Here is a 21932-nt window from a genome sequence, read left to right on the forward strand (position 1 = left end):
CTTTCCAAACTAACATTTCTCACACTCAAGCAGCTGCCTCCTTGTGATAAAAATCCGTTATTCAGCCTTCACAATTACATTATTGGGATAAACTCCCTCACTTGATACCTGCCCTCCGGCAGTTACAACCCTGCAGAACTAAGGCAATGTTTTCACCAATGGAAAGCCGCCAAACTCCCAAGGACCCACCCGTGAGAAACCTGCCTAACTCTATCCCCAACTCTCTTTAAAACTCCTACTCAAATCCAGACAGGTGGGAGTTGATTTCTTGAATTAACTGTCTATGCTGTCCCTCTGCTAATAAATCTTCCTTCCCCTGCTGTCTCTGCTTTGTGTCTCTGAATTCAGACCAGCCCAGAACTTTCAATAAGGACTCCAGTCCTATCAGATTGTGGCCACCCTGATTCAGTTTGGTTCACCTTGACAGGATCTTCAAAGATTCTCTTTATAAATGAGTTCAAATTCACAACACGGGGGTGAAGACTTGAATGTGTCTTTGTGGGGTCAAGATTCAATCCACAGCACTCACATTCATTATTTTCATAATATTTTTCTCCTATATGAATTCTCTATTTTTTAAAAAATGTTTTCTTTATTGTGAAATACAACATATACATAAAAAAAGCAATAGATTTCCAAGTACATTTTAACAAGTAATTACAGAACAGATTTTTAAATTTGGTATGAGTTACAGTTCCACAAGTTTTCATTTTTTCTTCTAGCTGCTCCAAGACACTGGAGACCAAAAGAAATATCAATATAATGATTCAGCAGTCATACTCATTTGTTAAATCCTTTCTTCTCTGCTATACTCCTCCTTCTCTTAAAATAACATATATGCATAAAGGCAATAAATTTCAAAGTAGATCACAACAATTAACTGTAGAACAGATTTCAGAGTTTGGTATCGTATGGGTTACAATTCCACAATTTTAGGTTTTTACTTCTAGCTGTCCTAAGGTATTGGAGGCGAAAAGAAATAATCAATGATTCAGCACTCATACACATTTGTTAAACTCAAATTTCTCTGTATAATTCCACCATCGCCTTTGATGTTTCTCCCATTCTTTAGGGGTATTTGGGCTATGGCCATTCTAACTTTTTCATCTTGGAAGGGGCTGTCAATAATATGGATAGGTGGATAGAATTAGTTGATGTTCTGGAATGGATGGCCCCGCTGCATTTCAGGATTTGTCTGGTCCAGGGACCCATCTAGAGGTTGTAGGTTTTAGAAAGTTACCCTTGTGCATGGAACCTTTGTAGAATCTCATACAATGCCCTAGATATTTTTTAGAATCCTCTATTTAACAAGAGTTGATTTCTCTCAGAAGGCTTTCTTACATTACTGCATTCAAAGAGTATCTCTCCTATATGAATTCTATGTTTGATGGGTGGTACCTTCTAAAAAGGTTTGCCCATATTTAACACCAATAGGCCTTCTCTTCTACCAGGCTCCACTGGACTTCTGGCTTCCAAGTGTGATCTTTTGAAATGTAAATTTACATATATCCTTTCCTTAAAAAGGATATGTCTTAAAATCTTTCAACGATTTCCTATGTTCCTTATGATAAAATTCAAAATCCTTAACAAACCTAAAAAAGTTCTTCATGACCTGGTCTCTGCCATTCCTCTCAACGTTTTGAGCATGTAAAACTTCTCGGAAAGGATCCTGTCTCTAGGTCCTAATACTATGTCTGGTAAATAACAGAAATTTGATAAATATTAAATGAATAAGCCCAATATAAAACATAAAATGAATTTTGTTATAGAAACAATGATATAATTAGTTTAAAATTAGTTTTTCTGCTTTTATGGATAGCCTGGAATTCAAATCACTAATACAGCATACCTACAGCATTCTGCATCATAATTAATCAATTTGCAAATTAAATTATTTCAGTCTCATTTTCCTCATTGGCAAAATAGGGATAATATTTACCTCACATTCAGTATCATTAAAGATACAATGAGACAGTGTGCAACCCTCTTTGTAATTAATTCATTACCACCAGTCTACCTTTTATCTTAACCTCATTTATAAAGATTTATAAAAATTAACAGATAGCTCAAACACAGTTCATTGCATTTCTTAATCAATATAGAAAAAAAAGTTGAGAATGTGTGACAGTACTGAAGGCAGTTATATAACCTCCAGTTTCTTTTTAACAAAGCCGTGGAAAGGAAAAGCTATTTTAATTGTCAAAGATTATCACTTAGGATCCAACTAATTTTATATTCCATATGATGAAAGCAATTTATTTCCTAGTATTCAATTTCTAAGTTTTTTCTCTGCTTACTTTGTATTTGACAAAGAACTAATAATGAATGGAGAAATAATTATCTTAGATTCCTAATGGATAAGTTTTTCTTAAACATTCACTCTTTGGATATTCATTATTATGCCAAAAATCATCACAAGCCAAGAAATGCTACAACATATAGTAAGAAGTACAAATGTGCATTAGACTGCTCATGATCTCTCTAAGATACTATCAAAAGGCATGACCAGAGATTCACTGCCGATCTCACTATAGCAGGCAACAATACTGACTGTCATTTCCCTCCCTTCCCCTATATACAGCATTACAAACATGTATCAATCACATGGTGCTGAACACCCAGAATCATACAGTCTTCATATAGTCTGATGCAAGGGTAATGGCCTAAAAATAAAGTTGCTAAAAAAAATGGCCACACACATGATAACTCTCTGATGCAAGTATTCTGGATTTTAAAAGATAATGTGGAACAAATGAAATTAGAAAGCAACAACCACACTGAAAATTGAAACTAGAAAATTTTCCAGGATCCTGTTGCAAATGGCGACTGATACCTTAATGCATTTTGGAATAAAAAGCAGTTTCAATAATTAAAAACTAATTATTTCTAATGTATCTACCAAATCTCTAAATCAATGCTTTTATAATGAATTTAATGAGAAGATAAAGCATAAGATTACCTTTTCCTATATTCAATATGCAACAAAACATGTATAGTTCCTTAAAATAGTTTTGAAAAAATATTTTAAAATATTAAAGGTGCAAATTTATACACTTGGGAAAATTTTAGAAAAGCTCAAATACCATGAATAAATAAGAAATGCTCATGTAAATTGAGTTAAAGGCTTTGTGGAAGTAATAGCTATACTTTTGTGATTAAGCTCTTGACCAAGTACTTTTGCTTAAGACTTCATTAGCGGTGAAAAAAATTTGCCTTAAAAATTGCAAACTTTATTTTAAGGAACAAATACATGTTCCAGGAAGACGGTGGAAGAGAAGAGGTCAAGTTCACCTCTGCTCCAAGGAAGTGACAGAAAAACAACTGGGACAACATTTCCAGAATGTAAGTGACCTGGGAGGGTGTTCTACACCACATAGGGAAGTGTGGTGACAAAAGTTGAAGAACTGAGAACAAAGAGACCACCAGCTAGTGCAACAGCCTAACGCACCCCTTTTCAAACCGAGGCCTGGAGCCCTCAGGAGTATACAGACGAGGAGAATGGGACTAGGAATTAAGCAAAGCCGCATTCCTTGAAAATGCTACACCCATGTGCACTGGCCTCAAGACTCACTCCATACCTCACTCCACACCTCAAACACCTAAACCCCGTTCTGCAACCCCTCGCCATGGTCCCAGTGCGCATCCCCAACCCAACCTCCACCCACACAGTAACCTCCCCAAACCCCACCCCAAGCACACCTGCCCCAAGCTGACCCACCTCTCCCAGGCAAGCGCAGTCTCGCCCCGCCCCTCCTGAGACCTGGGTACCCACATCTATCCCTCGACCCCCACCTATCCCTCCTGTCCCCTGCAGGTAGTCACCTGCATAATGTTGCAGGTGCTCACCTTGATACTCGAGCCACACCTGCTCCCAGCCCATACAGAAGCACAGTTCAGCCCCTCTACCCTGAGCTTGGTACACATGTACATCACCATCCAGACCCCAACCCAAGCTTGCACATACCCACACTCCTACCACATACCCCCAGCTTTGGGCAAGCACTGATGAGCACATCTGGGGCACACCCATCCCCAGCCTATGCAGATGCAACCCTACCCTGCTGTCCCTGAGCTCTGTGTACACGCACATCAGGGCCCTACCACCCCAGACCCATACTTGCACATAGCCGTATTCTTCCCACCTGGCACCCACGCATCTGTGCACTAGCCACTTGACCCCTGTATCCCATCCCTTCTGCCCCGCACATGTGCACACCCTTGCCCCAACCCCCAGCACAAGCGCCCTGCTTCCACACCTGGAAAGTGCTCACATGTGCATCTGTGCCAAACAGCCTCCACCCTGCCCAAGCGTGCTGCCCTATCCTATACCTCCCATACCTGTATAATTGTGCCAGGATACTGCCCCTGAACATCATCCACCCTTGATCCAGTCCCGTAAGCCTGCAACCTGTGCCCTGCCCTGGCACACACGCACATCAATATGCCAACGCCCTGGACCTTACCCCTGCACAGATACACCCACAACTTGCTTTCCCAGTGCTCTGACCTCTGTGACCCCTACCCCACAGCCTGATATCCACAAACCCCATGTTCCATGGGCCTACCTACATCCTGCTCGTGCACCAGCCCCCATGCATCCACATACCCTCTCCCATCTACCACCCACTGCACCCTAGCTCTGTGGCCCCCATGTCAAATCATGCTCCTGTGCTCCAAGGCCAGTCTGAGCTGCAATCCAGCCCCATGGCCCGCAACACCGCAACTCCAAAACCCGGTACCCCCCACCTAGGCTCGCACTAGCATGGTGTCCCTGACCGTGCCTATACCTGGACCACAATCCATCACCGCACTGTTCTGCTCTACCCCACAATCCACATCCTGCTCCATACCTGTCCCCAAAATACAAAGCTTTAAAAACTACAGAAGGAAATCAGTTTTGCAAGTAACCTTATCAAGATGGGTCCCTGGACCAGATAAGTCCTGAAATGCAGAGGGGCCAGCTTCTCCAGAACATCAAATAGTTCCATCCCCCATTCCATATTATCAACAGCCCCTTCCAACAAATTAGAATGGGCATAGCTCAATACCCTAAAGAGTGGGAGAAAGAACAAATGTGATGATGGAGTTATACAGAGAAGGTAAGGTTTAACAAATCACTAATATTGCTGAATCATTATAGTGATATTTTAATCTCCAGTATCTTAGAGCAGCTAGAAGTAAAAACCTAAAATTGTAGAACTGAAACCCATACAAAATTCTAAAATCTGTTCTACAACTGATTGCTGTGATGTACTTTAAAACCTATTGTTTTTTGCATATATGTATATATGTTATTTTTCACAAAAAAGAAAAAAGTCAATTAAGATGATAAATGCACAGTTATATGATAATTTGTGGAGCACTGATTGTACACTTTGGATAATTACATGTATGTGAATATATAATATATATCAATAAATTTTAAAAATAAATTAAAAAAGAAAAAATACGCAAATCTGATGGAAAAAAGGATTCACCGTTCTATACTGTGAATCAGATATTTTGCTACCTGAAATATCACTCGTTTCATACTGTTTTGATAGTTTTTGAGTTGTTAGAGTGGGAGGGAAATTCCTATAGGAGTTCATCTTTAATGGATAGGAGTGGAAGTCTATACAGATTTTTTTTTTAACTTTTTATTCTGAATAACTTCAAACTTATAGGACAGCTGCAGAAATAATACAAATCCTATGAAGAGAACTCTAACCTACCTTCCCCACCCCCAAATACCAAGATCTACCAATTTTAACATTTTGCCACCTTTACCGAATCTTTCTTTCTTCTTCTTGTTCTCTTCTTTTAGTCCTACCGTACTATCTACTTTCTGAACATCTGAGAGCACGTTGCACACAACAAACTCCTTGAACAGACATTACTCCCATGTACATTTCCTACGAATAAAGATATTCACTTATGTAATCTCCTGAAGTGTAGTTATTAAGTTCCAGAATGTAACACTGAAATAAAAGCTTGTATTTTACATTTCAATTTGTTCTCGTGTTCCAGTAATGTCCTTTTGATATTTTTCTCTCCCATTTGTGGATTCCTTCCAGTAACATGTATTGCATTTAATTATCATTACCTGTTTAGTTTCTTTTTCTTTCCTTTTTTCAATTTTGGAAATATATATGCTACATAAATCTTTGTATTCAAACCCCTCCAGCATGCCACTCAGTTGGATTACCCACATTCACAGTGTTGCAGTACCCTCACCAGCATCCATTACTATAAACTTTTCCTTCACCTCAATAGAAACCTTACATTCATTTTGCCTTAACTACTCATTGTCCTTGATCCCCAACTCTGGTAGCCTGTACTCTCCTTTCTGTCTCTACGCGTTTGCATATCGCTGATACTTTTTTCACTTACCATAGGTATCCTAGTTCTTCATAGTTACCATGAGGTTTAAATTTTACATCCTAAATCTATAACAACCTCAACTGCTATAATACTAACATAACTTCAAGGGCATACATAAACTACTTTCCTATACCTCTCTTACCTTCACCTTTAGGTAATTCTTGTCACTAATTACATATTTACATTGAGTCCAAAACCAATGACTTATCACTATAATTTCTGCATTTGGTCTTCAGATCCTATAAAGAAGTAAAAAGTGAAGTTACAAATAAAAAATGCAATAGTACTGGTGTTTACATTTTCCGTTATCATTATCTACCAGAGATTTTCATTTCTTCATGTGGCTTCAACTAATTTTCTACTATCCTTTCCTTTCAGCCCGCAGAATTCTCTTCAGCATTTCTCATAAGACCAGTCTAGTGCTGATGAACTTGCTCAAATTTTGTTTATCCGAGAATGTCTTAATCTCTACCTCATTTTTGAAAACAGTTTTGGTGAATATAGAATTCTCAGTTGGCAATTTTTTTGCTTTTAGCACTTTAAATACTGTCTTCTCATTGTCTTCTTGACTCCATGATTTCCAGTGAGAAATTGCATTTAATCTTATTGAGGTTCCCTTGTACATGACACGCTGCTTCTCTCTTGAGCTTTCAGAATTCTATCTTTGGTAATTATAGTTTGATTATAACATGGCAGATAATGTGGGTCTGCAGGGGGTTATCCCCTTTGGAGTTCAATAAGCATCCTGAATATGCATATTCAAGTATTTCATTAAATTTGGGAAGTTTTTGGCCATTATTTCTTTTAATACTATTTATATTCTTTTCTCTCCTTCTTCTGGGATTCCCACAGTGCATGTATGCTTTGAAGGTTTCTCACAGGTTCCTCAGGCTTTGTTCATTTCTCTTCATTCTTTCTTCCTTCTGTTCCTCAGACTAGATGATTTCAATTTAATATCTTCAAGCTCGCTGACAGTTTCTTCTGCCACTTTCAAACTGCTGTTGAGCACCTCTAGGGAATTTTAATTTTTTGTTAATATATTTTTTAGCTTTGTTTGGGTCCTTCTTACAATTTCCATCTTTCTATTGAGATAATAACCTCAAACTTATGTTTAAAAGGGTTGAAGACTCAACTCGAGTTAAGCAAAATTTTAAAAATGCTTAAGATACTAAATCTCCCCCCCACTCCCGCCCTCCCCTCCCCCCATCGGAAAGAAATCTTCTCTTGTTTGAATTCTTTTTTTATTTAAACTTTTTTTAAGTATATTTTTTGACCTTTTACTTTTCTTTATCTTCATTGTATTATCCCAAAACCATTTCCTTCGACTTTTATTTATTTTCTTCCTGACTGTTCTCTCCTTTCAGCATCAGGAGATAGTGATGAGTCACCCATTCGACCTAGTAAGTGACTTGGCAAAGTGGTGCCATAAAGTCCTGGTTCTTGTTTTTTCTATATGTTGTACATGTTCCTTTTCACTACCCTATAGAAAAGTGAATACACTTGACCTTATCATCAAATCCTTTCTCAAGTAGAAACTTGAGATTCTTTTTGAACTACTCTTTTCTTTTTTAAATTCAGATATAAGATATAAGTTTTACTCTGGGAACTCACCAGGTTCTGAAAGTGAAGAGCTGCAGAAGATTTCCTTATGGCTGTGGCAAGGGGAGGGAAGAGTGACCATTATGAAATACACCCAGGGTGGTTCTCCAACCAAAGGCCAACTGTGCTGGCTTGAAAGGATGTAGAAAAGCCATGTTGTTTTTTTTTTAAATCTAAATCCCATTTCATAAAGGCAGAATAATCCCTATTCAATACTGTATGTTTGAAACTGTAATCAGATCATCTTCCTAGAGATGTGATTTAATCAAGCATGGTTGATAAGCTGGATTAGGTGACAACATGTCTCCACCCATTTGGGTGACTCTTGATAAGTTTCTGGAGTTCTACAAAAGAGGAAACATTTTGGAGGATGAAAGAGATTTGAAGAGAGCAGAGAATGCTGCAGCACCATGAAGAAGGGTGTCTACAAGCCAGCAACCTTTGGAGATGAAGAAGGAAAATGACTCCCGGGGAGCTTCATGAAACCAGAAGTCAGGAGAGAAAGCTAGTAGATGACACCGTGTTCGCCACATGCCCTTCCAGCTGAGAGAGAAGCCCTGACTGTGTTCAGCATGTGCCTTCTCACTTGAGAGAGAAACCCTGAACTTCACTGGCCTTCTTGAACCAAAGTATCTTTCCCTGGATGCCTTAGATTGGACATTTCTATACACTTAATTGGGACATTTTCTCAGCCTTAGAACTGTAAACTACCAACTTATTAAATTGCCCTTTTAAAAGCCATTCCATTTCTGGTATGTTGCATTCCGGCAGCTAACAAACTAGGACAACCAACTAACCAGGGAAAAGACTTTACCAGAGCTTTATTCCACCTGAGAGGAGGATGTTTCTCCTCCAGCCTTAGTATCTCACCTATGGGGGGTAGAAGAGGGGCTGTGTGCTAAGAAACTCTTGTGAAGATCACAGGCAGGGACACAGAATAACAAAAGACTGAGATTTAATCATAAGATTATAGAATGCTTCACTTTCCCATACTTTCCCACAACACCAAGAGCGCTCCAGTATAAGAGCCATATGATGATGACTAAGGAGGGAAGCCCAAAGTAAACAGCGGAGATAAAAATAAGGACATGAGAAGAATGTGAAACTTCTAGCACCTATCACTGCAGCAAATATTAAATACTGCCCAAATTTTAGCGAGATTAACATAAAACCTCACATTACATACCTATCTGCTTAGTTTCTATTAACTGACAAAAATTACAAGAAATGCTGACATGCAAGAAAAAAAATCACACTGTCTGAAGAGAAAGCACGCATCAGAACTGAACTTAGTCATGATAGAGATGTTGGAATCATCAGACAGGGAATTTAAAATAACTATGATTACTATGTTATGAGTTCTAAGGGAAAAAGTAGACAATATGCAAAAACAGATGGTATAATAAATGCAAAAAGCTAGAAATTCTAAGAAAGAGTGAAAAAGAAATGCTAGAAATCAAAAACACTGTAACAGAAATATAGAATAGAATGCCTCTGATGGGGCTCGTCAATAAATTGGGCACAGTCAAGCTTGAGGATAGTTCAACAGAAACCTCCCAAATAAAAAGCAAAGAGAAAAAAGAATGGGGGGGTGGGGGGAGGGCAGGGAACAACAGTATAGAACATCTAAAAACAGTGGGAAAATTTCAAAAAGTAGCAGCAGAAGAAATATTTGAAGTAATAACGTCTGAGAATTTCCTAAATTAATGACAGACATCAAACAAGGAAGCTCACAATACTAAGTAGGTTAAATACTGTGGGGGAAATATAAGTAAAAATAAAATCTCCTCCTAACCCAGAAAATTTCTGCACAAATACAGAAGAGAAAGTAAAATAATTTTATTATTGAATAAGTTTAAACCAGAATATGATACACCACAGGCAACCCACAAAGAAATTGCAAAGACAGAGAGCTCACCCCTTTTTTATGGTTAAGGATACAACATCATTTCATACCCATTTAAGCTATTTCAGAGGCAGATTTATGATTTGGGGCTAAGCCCCCACCCCCGCCCCCAGAAGTTATGCTAATCTCTTTCCAGGAAACTGGAAGGTAGGGACAATTTCTTCCTTGATTACAGTGACAGAAATATAGACCTTCCTGTGTAGTGAAATTTGCAAGAGGCTCATTTAACTTTTTACATCATACATTATACAAGAACAAATAAAAAGAGAACTTAAGGGTGGACGATGGTGGCACAGTGGCAGAGTTCTTGCCTGCCATGTCAGAGATTCAGTGCCTGCCCATGTAAAAAAAAGAGAGAGAGAGAGAGAGAACTTAAAGTTAGAAGTTTTCTAAAGTAAATGCAAAGAGAGTGGGCCCACCTGACGTGCAGTAGCTCAGACTTTAACCCACAAGTCACTTAGACCTCATTCTGCCATTTTCTTTCATATGTTCTATGACTAAGCATGTAATCAATTTGTGCATGCTCAATAATCAGAACACCTCTAATTACATCATCTGGGGCCACAGTGATCATTATCCCAAACCCTGCCCACATTTACTCTAATAAAACTACCCAAATTACTGCAGTTCGGGGAGACATATTTTGGGCAATTAGGCTATCTGCTCTCCTACTACATGTGTAACAATAAACTCTTTCTCCCTTTGAAACCCTGGTGTCTCAAGAATTGGTTATTGAGCGTGTCAGGCAAAAGAATCCACAGCCTTAGTCCGGTAACAATTAGACCATGCAAAGTCAAACTTCCCCAATTCTACTCCCATTTTTCACCTCCCATATCCAAAAAATTTCCCTTGACTTTCAGATCACAGAAAGAGATTTTAATTCTAGCCTTGCCTCATGTCTCTATGCCAGCCTACCTCACAATAAAACTCTTTCTTTTCACAAAATCCCTGTCATATTGGTCTTTGTGCAGCTAGACCCTGTTTGGTAACAGTAACTGATCTAAAAGAGCTGTTTTGGTTTGTTAAAAAAGTAATAATAGCAACAATGCTATTGTGTGAGTATAGCATATAGACAAATGTATGACGGCAACATCATAAAGGTTGGGAGGGAAGAATTGGAAACAATCTATTACAGGTTATCTGTACTACACTTGAAATAGGCTAGAGGTATTCGAAGGTAGATTGAGATTAGTTAAAAATATAAATTTCAAATTCTAGAGAAATCACTTAAGGAGTTTTGAAAAGTATAATTGATACACTAAGACAGAAGAGAAAACGTAATCACAAAAATGCTCAATGAAATCCAGGAAAGCAGAAAAGGAAGGAAAAATGAAGCAAAGAGCAAATGCAACCAAGAGAAAACTGTATTAACAATCTCTTCCTTGGACTAGGGTGCTGTAGAAGCACTATAATAGGAAAGCATCAGTAATGAAATAAAATGAAAAGGAACAATTCTCCAGAATGAAACAAAGGAATACACAAAAAGAAAAATGAACATGGATAAAAAGAAAGGTAACAAATATAAAAAGGAAAAAGCCACCTACCTCTTCTACCTAAAGATAAATCTTTACTTCTTTCATGAATCTAAATATAAAGCCTAAAATATAAGAGACTTAAAAGTGACCAGTCACAGAAGTATCTAGAAGTATGATTTAAAGGAATATTAGAAATAAACAAATAGAATGTAAGATTATCATAAACAAGGAATTTAGGAATATTAAAGAATAACATTATTCTAGAAATTACCTTTCAGTTTTATAACCCTAAATAATCTAATAAGGTCTAACAGGTCCTTCTTCAATGTTCAGTTGTTAAACGAAAAATTACCCCAACTCATTTCATGAGTAAAAAAAATGTCAACTATCAATCTGAATTGGTTATAACTGGTTATAGTTGGTTATAACTTAATGGACATAAGCACTTTACTATTCATTCAAAGTAATTTTAAGATAACCGATTTTCTTTTTTTTTTTTGAGCTACAGAGTGTGATTTTAGTTTTGGCAGATTAATAATGAGAGTATTAAGTTAAATGCACTCAATATATGGAAAGAATCCAACACTAGGAGTCTCATGATTAGGCTATTCCTCTTATAGAGAGTAAATATCTGCACTGTGTCCTAACATTCACCAATGTGGGTGACTATCATGTTACATTCTCTCGTCTAGGAAGCAGGATTCTAATGGAAGAAAAATAACAGATTAAATAGAGATTTTAAAATTATAGCCTCATATTCATTCATAAGAGATCTGCATATTTTAATGTTCTTCTGAAACACCACTTTTCTAAGAGTTTGGGGATTCTCATGAATAATTTAATAAGGTAGGGTAAGAATGTTGAAAGAATTAAAATACAAATGGTATTTTGAGCTTGATTATTACTCTTTTTTTTTTTTAATTTTTTTATTAATCAAAAAAAAGAAAAGAAATTAACACAACATTTAGAAATCATTCCATTCTACAAATGCACTCAGTAATTCTTAGTATCATCACATAGATGTATGATCATCATTTCTTAGTACATTTACATCGATTTAGGAAAAGAACTAGCAAAACAGCAGAAAAAAATATAGAATGTTAATATAGAGAAGAGAATTAAAATAATAATACTAATAATATATATATATATATATATATATATATATATATATATATATATATAAAGGAAAAAGAAAAAAAACAAAAACAAAAGATACAAACACACAAACAAACAAAAAACCATATTTCAGGTGCAGCTTCATTCAGTGTCCCAACATAGTTACATTACACTTAGGTATTATTGTGCTGTCCATTTTTGAGTTTTTGTATCTAGTCCTGTTGCACAGTCTGTATCCCTTCAGCTCCAATTACCCATTATCTTACCCTGTTTCTAACTCCTGCTGGTCTCTGTTACCAATGATATATTCCAAGCTGATTCTCAAATGTCGGTTCACATCAGTGGGACCTTACAGTATTTGTCCTTTAGTTTTGGGCTAGACTCACTCAGCATAATGTTCTCTAGGTCCATCCATGTTATTACATGCTTCATAAGTTTAGTCTGTCTTAAAGCTGCATAATATTCCATCGTAGGTATATGCCACAGTTTGTTTAGCCACTTGTCTGTTGATGAACATTTTGGCTGTTTCCATCTCTTTGCAATTGTAGATAATGCTGCTATAAACACTGGTGTGCAAATGTCCGTCTGTGTCTTTGCCCTTAAGTCCCTTGAGTAGATACCTAGCAGTGGTATTGCTGGGTCGTAATCCATTCTGCCATTCTATGTCTTTTGATTGGGAAATTCAGTCCATTAACTTTTAGTATTATTACTGTTTGGATAATATTTTCCTCTAACATTTTGCCTTTTGTATTATATATATCATATCTGATTTTCCTTCTTTCTACACTTTACTCCATACCTCTCTCTTCTGTCTTTTCGTATCTGACTCTAATGCTCCCTTTAGTATTTCTTGCAGAGCTGGTCTCTTGGTCACAAATTCTCTCAGTGACTTTTTGTCTATAAATGTTTTAATTTCTCCTTCATTTTTGAAGGACAATTTTGCTGGATATAGGAGTCTTGGTTGGCAGTTTTTCTCTTTTAGTAATTTAAATATATCATCCCACTGTCTTCTAGCTTCCATGGTTTCTGCTGAGAAATCTACACATAGTCTTATTGGGTTTCCCTTGTATGTGACAGATTGTTTTTCTCTTGCTGCTTTCAAGATCCTCTCTTTCTCTTTGACCTCTGACACTCTAACTAGTAAGTGTCTTGGAGAACGCCTATTTGGGTCTATTCTCTTTGGGGTGCACTGCACTTCTTGGATCTGTAAATTTAGGTCTTTCATAAGAGTTGGGAAATTTTCAGTGATAATTTCTTCCATTAGTTTTTCTCCTCCTTTTCCCTTCTCTTCTCCTTCTGGGACACCCACAACACGTATATTTGTGCGCTTCATATTGTCGTTCAGTTTCCTGATCCCCTGCTCAAGTTTTTCCATTCTTTTCCCTATAGTTTCTGTTTCTTTTTGGAATTCAGATGTTCCATCCTCCAGTTCACTAATTGTAGCTTCTGTCTCTTTAGATCTACCATTGTAGGTATCCATTGTTTTCTCCATTTTTTCTTCTTTGTCTTTCACTCCCATACGTTCTGTGATTTGTTTTTTCAGATTTTCTATTTCTTCTTTTTGTTCAGCCCATGTCTTCTTCATGTCCTCCCTCAATTTATTGATTTGGTTTTTGAAGAATTTTTCCATTTCTGTTCGTATATTCAGCATTAGTTGTCTCAGCTCCTGTATCTCATTTGAACTATTGGTTTGTTCCTTTGACTGGGCCATATCTTCAATTTTCCGAGCGTCATCCATTATTTTCTGCTGGTGTCTGGGCATTTGATCAGATTTCCCTGGGTGTGGGACCCAGCTGGTTGAAAGCTTTTTCTGTGAAATCTCTGGGCTCTGTTTTTCTTTTCCTGCCCAGTAGGTGGCGCTCGTGGTGCTCGTCTGTCTGCACGGCAGTCGGCCCGGGAAACCGCGTGTGGAGGGCGGGGGGTGTTGCCGGCCGCCCTGGCTTGGGGGAGTGCCGGTCCTAATTGCCCAGCTGGCCCGAAACACCAAGCATGACGGGAGGGCCCCGCTATCCAATGTTTCCAGTCAGACCGGGGAGCCACGTGCGTGGAGGGGACCCCAGTCGCCAGCCGCCCCGGCCGGGAAAACGCGCCCCTCGGGTAGCTCACCGCAGCAGATTCTCCCTGCCCGTTCAGCTGTTCCAGAATGGGGTACGCTGTCTTTTTGGTCTCTGTCGTGACTCCGGGAGCTGTTTCGTATTGTTTCTGTTTCTTTAGTTGCTTTTCTGGAGGAGGAACTAAGACCCGCGCGTCTTACTAAGCCACCATCTTCTCCCTCTGATTATTACTCTTTTAGTAAGTTCCTTCATATGAAAATCCACAGTTTTGTATTATGATCTTAAAAACAAAGCAAGAATGGATGAATGTTCTAGTTTGCTAGCTGCCAGAATGCAACACACCAGAGAAAGATTGGCTTTCAATAAAAGGGGATTTATTTCGTTAGTTCTTCAGAGGAAAGGCAGCTAACTTTAACTGAGGTTCTTTCTTATGCGGGAAGGCACAGGGCGATCTCTGCTGGCCTTCTCTCCAGGCCTCTGGATTCCAACAACTTTCCCCAGGGTGATTCCTTTCTGCATCTTCAAAGGCCTGGGCTGAGCTGTGAGTGCTGAGATGAGGTATGCTGAGCTGCTTGGGCTGTGCTACCTTGCGCTCTCTCATTTAAGCACCAGTCAATTAAATCAAACATCATTCATTGCAGCAGGCAAGGCACTCCTCCTAGCTGGCTACAGATGTAATGAGCAATAGATGAGGCTCATGTACCATTGGCTCATGTCCACAGCAAGAGAAAGGTGCCTTCACCTGGCCAAGTTGACAACTGAATCTAACTACCACAACAAGTTTATTCTTTTTTCATTCTTTTGCTGGAGAGATGCAAATCCTCAAAAAAATGATCATGGTGATGAATACACAACTATGTGATGACATTGTGAGCCACTGGTTGTAACCATGTCAAGAATATTTATATGTCAAGAATGTATATCAAGAATGTTTATATGTTTGTTCATTATTTATAATAAAAATATTTTTAAAAAAATAAAAAAAGACCATACAGAGATCCCCTTTTACATAACTCTTGTACTTAATTGAGACTATTAAAAAAAAAAAAAGCAAGAGAAGCTTCTGTCAGTGCCCAAATCATTTAAGACTGTAAAGGGAGCCAGAGTTTGGTGTTGCAAGGCAGCTGGGATGGGATCAAGATGGCAATAGTGACAATAAGTCTGGAAATTCAGCACAGGAGCATTCACAATCTGGAAAGGGGCATTCACAATCTGGAAAGTAATGTACCCCAGAAGTAAAAGGAGAAAACAACATGTATATTGCCAAGTGTCAGAAACTCTAAGGTATCTCAAAGATTGCTAGCCAGCCAGAAGATAACCCCAGGAAGAAACAAGTCTTCAAACATCAAAATCCCATGCAATATTCTCTCATGTGTATACACCACATCTGCTTTTCAGTTAATGTACACTTCGACCACCTCCATCCAGTGGGTATCATGAATAATGTCGCCATAAACATCAGTGTGCAAATGTCTATTCAGGTCCCTGTTTTCAGTGCTTCTGAGTATATTCCCAGTAATGGGACTGCCTAATCATATATGACCCTATAGCTAGCCTCCTGTGGAACTGCTACATAAGATGTGAGGCATGCAGCAAGGTGAATGAATCTTAGGGGACATTATGTTGACCAAAATAAGTGAGAAACAAAAGGACAAATACCATATGGTCTCTTTTAAAGTACATTTATAAGCAAATGGGGCCTAGACTGTAAGCGCTTCAGCTGTCACATTTTATTCCTGAGCCATAAGTCTTATTTCTAAACTCTGAAATGTTGTACTCTATGTGTATACCCTGGTATTTCACTGGAACTGTGGGTACCTGTGTGATACTTAAGATTCAGAATTGGAGTCCAGGAGCAAGGAACCAGCAGATGCCAGTCATGTGACTTCCCAGCTAACAGAGGTGACACAGATGCATTGGCCTTTCCTGAATTAAGGTATCTTGCCCTGGATGCCTTAGGTTTGAACATTTTTACAGGCTTAGAACTGTAAAGCTGTAACTTATTAAATCCCTTTATAAAAGCCATTTCAATTCAGGTATATTGCCTTCTGGCAATCTATAAACTAAAACAGGTGGATAATTAAAAAGTATTGGCAGGATCCCTTCAGGGACTAGAGAAAAATATATGGAACTATCACATTTTCCCACCTGGGAAATCTCTGACACTCTCTCAAGCATTAGGGACACCCAAGTAAATAGGCCAAGCCCTTAATCTGGAGTCTTGCGCTTATGAAACTCATTCCTCTAACGGGGAAGCTAAGCCTACCTAAAATTATGCCTAGGAGTCACTTTCAGAGAACCTATTTTGTTGCTCCGACATGGCCTCTCTCATTCTAAGACAAACTGTGCAAATAAACTCATTCGAGACATGACTTTCAGGGATATAAATCCTCCTGGCATATGGGACATGACTCCCAGGGATGAGCCTGCCAGGAACCATGGGATCAACAGTGCCTACTTGATCAGAAGGGGGAAAAGAAATGTAACATAATAAGGAATCAGTGGCTAAGAGATCTGAAATACAGTCAAGAAGCTATTTGAGGTTACTCTTATGCAAACTTATGCTAACAGCCATGGTATGCCAAGCCCCAAACAATAGTATTTCTGAAAACTCTAAAGAATACTCAGGGCTCTATCTGAGGCTTTATAATAGCTCCACTCACAAAGTTTACTTTTCAGAAACCTAAAACTTCCAGATTCTTCCTATGCCAGATAAACCCTGAAACCCAGAGGCACCAGTCTTTCCAAGAGCATCAACTAATTGCATCTCCTTACCCCATAAGATGATACCCCTTTACAACATGAAGTTAGAACAGTGAATGGCCAAATATCCTTGATGGATGCAAGAGGGATCAAATATCAAATCAGAGGGAGGAGCTGTAGCAGAGAAGATAGGATTTCACAAATGATCATGACTACTGAATCACTATATTGATATTTCTTGGTACTCTCTGGTGTATTAGAACAACTAGAAGGAAATACTGAAATTATGGAACTGTAATTCATATCATACTTTGAAATTTGCTCTATAACTACTTGTTAAACTGTATTTTGAAATTTAGTACTTTTCTGCATATATTTCATCAAAAAATGTTTAAAAATGTAAAAAGGGGGGGGCAAGAAAATAAGAAAGTTTGTCTTTAACCTTTTTCAGCTGGGATTCCATTTTCAGGCACTCTTCCTTCTTCTGCTCCAAAGCAATCTCTAGTGTCTTAAGCCGTGAGTCCTTTTTCAATCCTGAGGAAGCCAGTGAAGATGCATGCTCCTTCAGATCCAAGAGTGAAGCCTAAAAGAAATAATACACACCTAGAATAAATACCAACTAAAAACAAAATGGAAATTAAAAATGTTTAGTTTACTATCATGGGAGTTTACAGTTCCTTTCCACTGCCATATACTATTTCTATTTTAAGAATATTCATGAAATATAAAATGATGGAAATTTTCTTAGCTTTAACTTTTAATCCCAACTAAAATAAATCTGATTTTTGCCAAGAATTATCAACCCAATAGTGATTCAAAGAGTTCTATAAATATATATATATTCTCACAAAATAACGAGAAGTGGTTCAAGCTTTGTGAATGTCAGCAGTCAACCTTAGTAGCTACACTGACTCCTTTTAGAAGGAAAAATTCTATTAGGAACTTAACTTCTATAAATTTTCTTAAAGATGTTAGAAAGAAAATCCATAAAAAGATCGTAAAGTTCATGTATTATTATCTGAGCACATGTTATCAAGTCCCTTTGCTATTATATCACATTAACAGGATCTCCAAAAGCAAGATCAAAGCATACTAAATCACCTAATTGGCCATGAATCATTTAAGATTTTTCTGCTGATACTAAGAAACACTTCACAAATTATTGTAAATAAATGTTCCTCCTTTGTCTTTTTTGCCCTTAGCACAACATTTCTCCAAATTTAACTATTTCCCTTAATTGAGGGCCTTTAAAATGCTTTTAACAAGATAACAACTAACAACACAGTGAGAGAGATGAGATCTAGAATGTGAATGTTTCAGTCTACTATGTCTCTGCAAAGCTTCCTGAATCATGCTTTAAGGTCTCACAAAAAGCTGGCTATAAGAATCTTAAGAAAACCTTTCATCAAAAATTGTTTTGTATGAATTATGTAAATAACGACAATGTACAAGATAATGGCTAAGCAAACCAAGTAATTCCATTTGAGGGATCTTAACCTCCTTCTCTGAGAGGTCGCCTTGCAATAGGCTGACTTTTTCTTTCAAATCTTTAAGATCTTTTTTGTAGTTATCAATTTCCTCCTGCTTCTCACGCTCATCTCTGTCCCGCTGCTCCTTTAGGCGTTCAATTGTCCGCTCCTGTTAAGAGAGCATATCAATATATGAGGAAATTTCTTTTTGTACTTATATCATATGACTAAAATTCTGCTTTTAGCTGATAAAATTTCACACTTGTATCCTTCCTTCAAAACTTAGTGGTGAAATTTTAGTAACTGACTTTTTAAAGCACTCATCCTTCCTACCTATCTTACCTTAACAAGGATCTGGCTTTGTTTTTAAACATTCAAGGTTTTTTTCCCTATAATCTCAACTAGTACTAGGTACCCCTAAAGCATTCTTTTGACATAATTCCATTTACTCAATTTCCAAGTAACAAGCACACACACACACACACACACACACACACACACAGACAATAAGTAATACATATTTCTTCTTCTTTATATATAATTCACATGTCACCTAGGGAGCAATGAAACAACTCACAAGCCGCAAAAAAAAAAAAAAAAAAAAAAGGAGGTGGGAGAGATTCCGATGTATTGAACTTAAAGTATAAAGAAGGCTTAAAAAAAAGAGAAACAATATCTCTGTCAAAAGATATTCAAGAAGTTTGAAAGTTGAAACAATTTAAGTATTATTTTTGGGGATTATGTCTGAGTATAATTAAGGATCAAGCTTTGGTCCCTGGCAGGCTGTCTAGAGCATTCTGAGGACAAAAAACAGAAGGAACAATGATCATAACCTGTAAAAACAAAAATTCAATTAATACAACACAGAGAGATTCCCTAAACCTCCTTCTAAGACATTAACATGAGTCATGGTGGACCACATCTTTAGTCAACCATTCCTGAAAAACCAGGTTTGTGCAGAAAGGCCAAAAAAAAAAAAACAAACAAACAAAAAAAAAAAAACAACCCACAACCAAGAGCAAGCACATTATATTAATAAGTAAAATAGATGAATATATAGTTACCAAGATGGGATAGTAAAGGAGGACTACACATAGCTTCCTGATGGTCAATGTCTGAAATTTCCACATCCCCCCAATTTAGATGGTCAATAAAAATAACTTCTCTTTTTCTTCAGAAGTAATCACATGGGGACTTTGTGGACGGCTCATTAAAAAATTCTGCCACTGCCCTCTACTGTGAAATGCATCCTGTCTTCTAATAGATACTTAAACTGGCAACAACTAAATGAATTTTCTGTCCCCTTTGATTATGTGTGAAGAGGTCTTTTCCATTTTGTCCAAAAGGATTTCTTCGTGTTCTAGACCCAAGTTCCAACATTTGGAGAAATTTTTAGATGAATGAGATTACAGATGAGATCTCTGTGAAGAATCTGGGCCAGTCACTCACTTTATCTGCAAGGGCTTCCTCCAAAGTTGTCAAGGCAGTGTCGGTGTTGGTGGTATCCGCCTGCAAGGATTTTACTCGCTCTTTCAAGCTGCTCATCTGCTTTTCCTTATCTCTAAGCTGTTCTTGAAGATTTTCAATCTGATTGCGGATATACATTTAAGAAAAAAAAAAAAAGAAGAAGGAGACATTTAGAGAAATCTAAATAGAAAATCCAAAAAGTCATTTTTAAATAAGAAACTGAAAGCTCAGGGGTACATGTGTGTGTGTATGTGTATGTGCTTTCTGTATAAAGAATTTAATTCTAAAAGTTTCAGAATTACATGTAAAACCTTAAACCATGCTTTATGGCAAGAACAGAAAAAGGTGCAACCAATGGCTATGGATGCACACTTATATACACAAATCCATAAAGAGATAAAGTATCTAAGGAGAAAAGACTCAATACAGAGATGAGGGTGAAAAGGGGGCCTGTAGAGAGGAAAGCCACGTGAATGTAATGTGATGTTACACACAGATGAGGGTGAAAAGGGGGCCTGTAGAGAGAAAAGCCGTGTGATGAATGATTACTTCTAAAATGACACTGTCAATGTCAAGAGGGATTCCTTCACACACACACACACACACACACAAAACCAAGAGAAAACAGAATATGGAAGAATTAGACAGCAATAAAGATGAGCCAGCTGTATAGAGGAAAAACTGTTGTCAGTTTTTATTGTTGTGCAATACTGGTGCTAAGTTAAATATTTATATGGTCTTTTATTTAAACAGCAAGAACATATCTGCGAAATTTCTCATTTTAGCCATTTATTCCTCTATACAGCACACGCATATGCATTGTGCATTCATTTACCCAAAAAGCATTTACTGAGATCTTTATTATGCACTTGGCACTAGTGATTAAAAAAAGAAAAGATAGACCCATTCTTCTTATATTATGAGATGGTAATACAACTCCCCATTGCGTAGCTGAAACAAAGCTATGGGGGAGTTTTGTGCTAAAAAGCACCAATTTTATTCTGTAGAGATGGGAACTATTAATCAGAGTTTTAAACAAAAATGGTCTCATTGGCTCTTACTTTAGGTAGATCATTCTGATAGCTGTGGAGAATAAATTTAAGAGAACTTGCATAGGGGCACAGAACACAATTAGGGGGTTTTATCAGCTCAGGTAAGAGAAGATGAGGACCTAAATGAGCTGAGAGATGGAAAAGAGGGAATGGCTTTGAGAAACACTGTGGAAATAGCATGCTTTCACCAGGGAAATTCAGCTACACCTAATGGAAAATATTAAGCAAAAATTATAGAGAATTTTAGGAAGACGTTCTTAATAAGCTAAAGGAAAACTTTAAGCCAAATAAATAGTCTAGACCTCACAAAATTCATTCATTTATTCAACAAACAAATGAGTTCCTGCTACATGCCAGGCACTTTTCTAGGTGTTGAGGATTCAGAAGTAATCAAAATAGACAACAGTCACTGTCCCCATAGAGCAGTGGAGCAGCAGGTAGACAAAATAAGTGGATATGATATATAGGATGGTAATATTTTTCATGGAGAAAAATGAAGCAGAAGAATATAATCACTGTCTTCTCTTGAGCTAACACTAGAAATAGCTGTTTTATTCTACCTGGCTTTCAAAATACGACATAAATGTTACCTCTTTGGGGAAGATTTTCTGGTTCTCATCCCAATGAGAATAATATGATCTTTGCCTACATATCATTAGTGCATATATACATAGGGATACATTATATATAAATAAGTGTGTGTACACATACCAGATACATATATACCA

At 37.5% G+C, this 21932-nt stretch overlaps 1 protein-coding gene across 17 annotated transcripts in view; it reads right to left on the bottom strand.

Moving 5' to 3' along the window:
* ERC1 (ELKS/RAB6-interacting/CAST family member 1) overlaps positions 1 to 21932 on the bottom strand; it is a 755438-nt gene that overhangs the window by 465183 nt on the left and 268323 nt on the right. For all 17 annotated transcript variants that reach the window (XR_013179465.1, XM_077169625.1, XM_077169623.1 and 14 more), the window contains 3 exons: positions 20135 to 20272; positions 18714 to 18854; positions 17659 to 17799 (listed from right to left, as the gene is read on the bottom strand). Coding sequence is in view for 16 of the 17 variants with exons in the window: in XM_077169625.1 (XP_077025740.1) it covers positions 17659 to 17799; positions 18714 to 18854; positions 20135 to 20272 (420 nt within the window). In the remaining variant the exon portion in view is untranslated. The remainder of the gene's footprint in view (positions 1 to 17658; positions 17800 to 18713; positions 18855 to 20134; positions 20273 to 21932) is intronic.

This window comes from Tamandua tetradactyla, chromosome 7, assembly GCF_023851605.1.
Source record: "Tamandua tetradactyla isolate mTamTet1 chromosome 7, mTamTet1.pri, whole genome shotgun sequence".
NCBI lineage: Eukaryota > Metazoa > Chordata > Mammalia > Pilosa > Myrmecophagidae > Tamandua > Tamandua tetradactyla.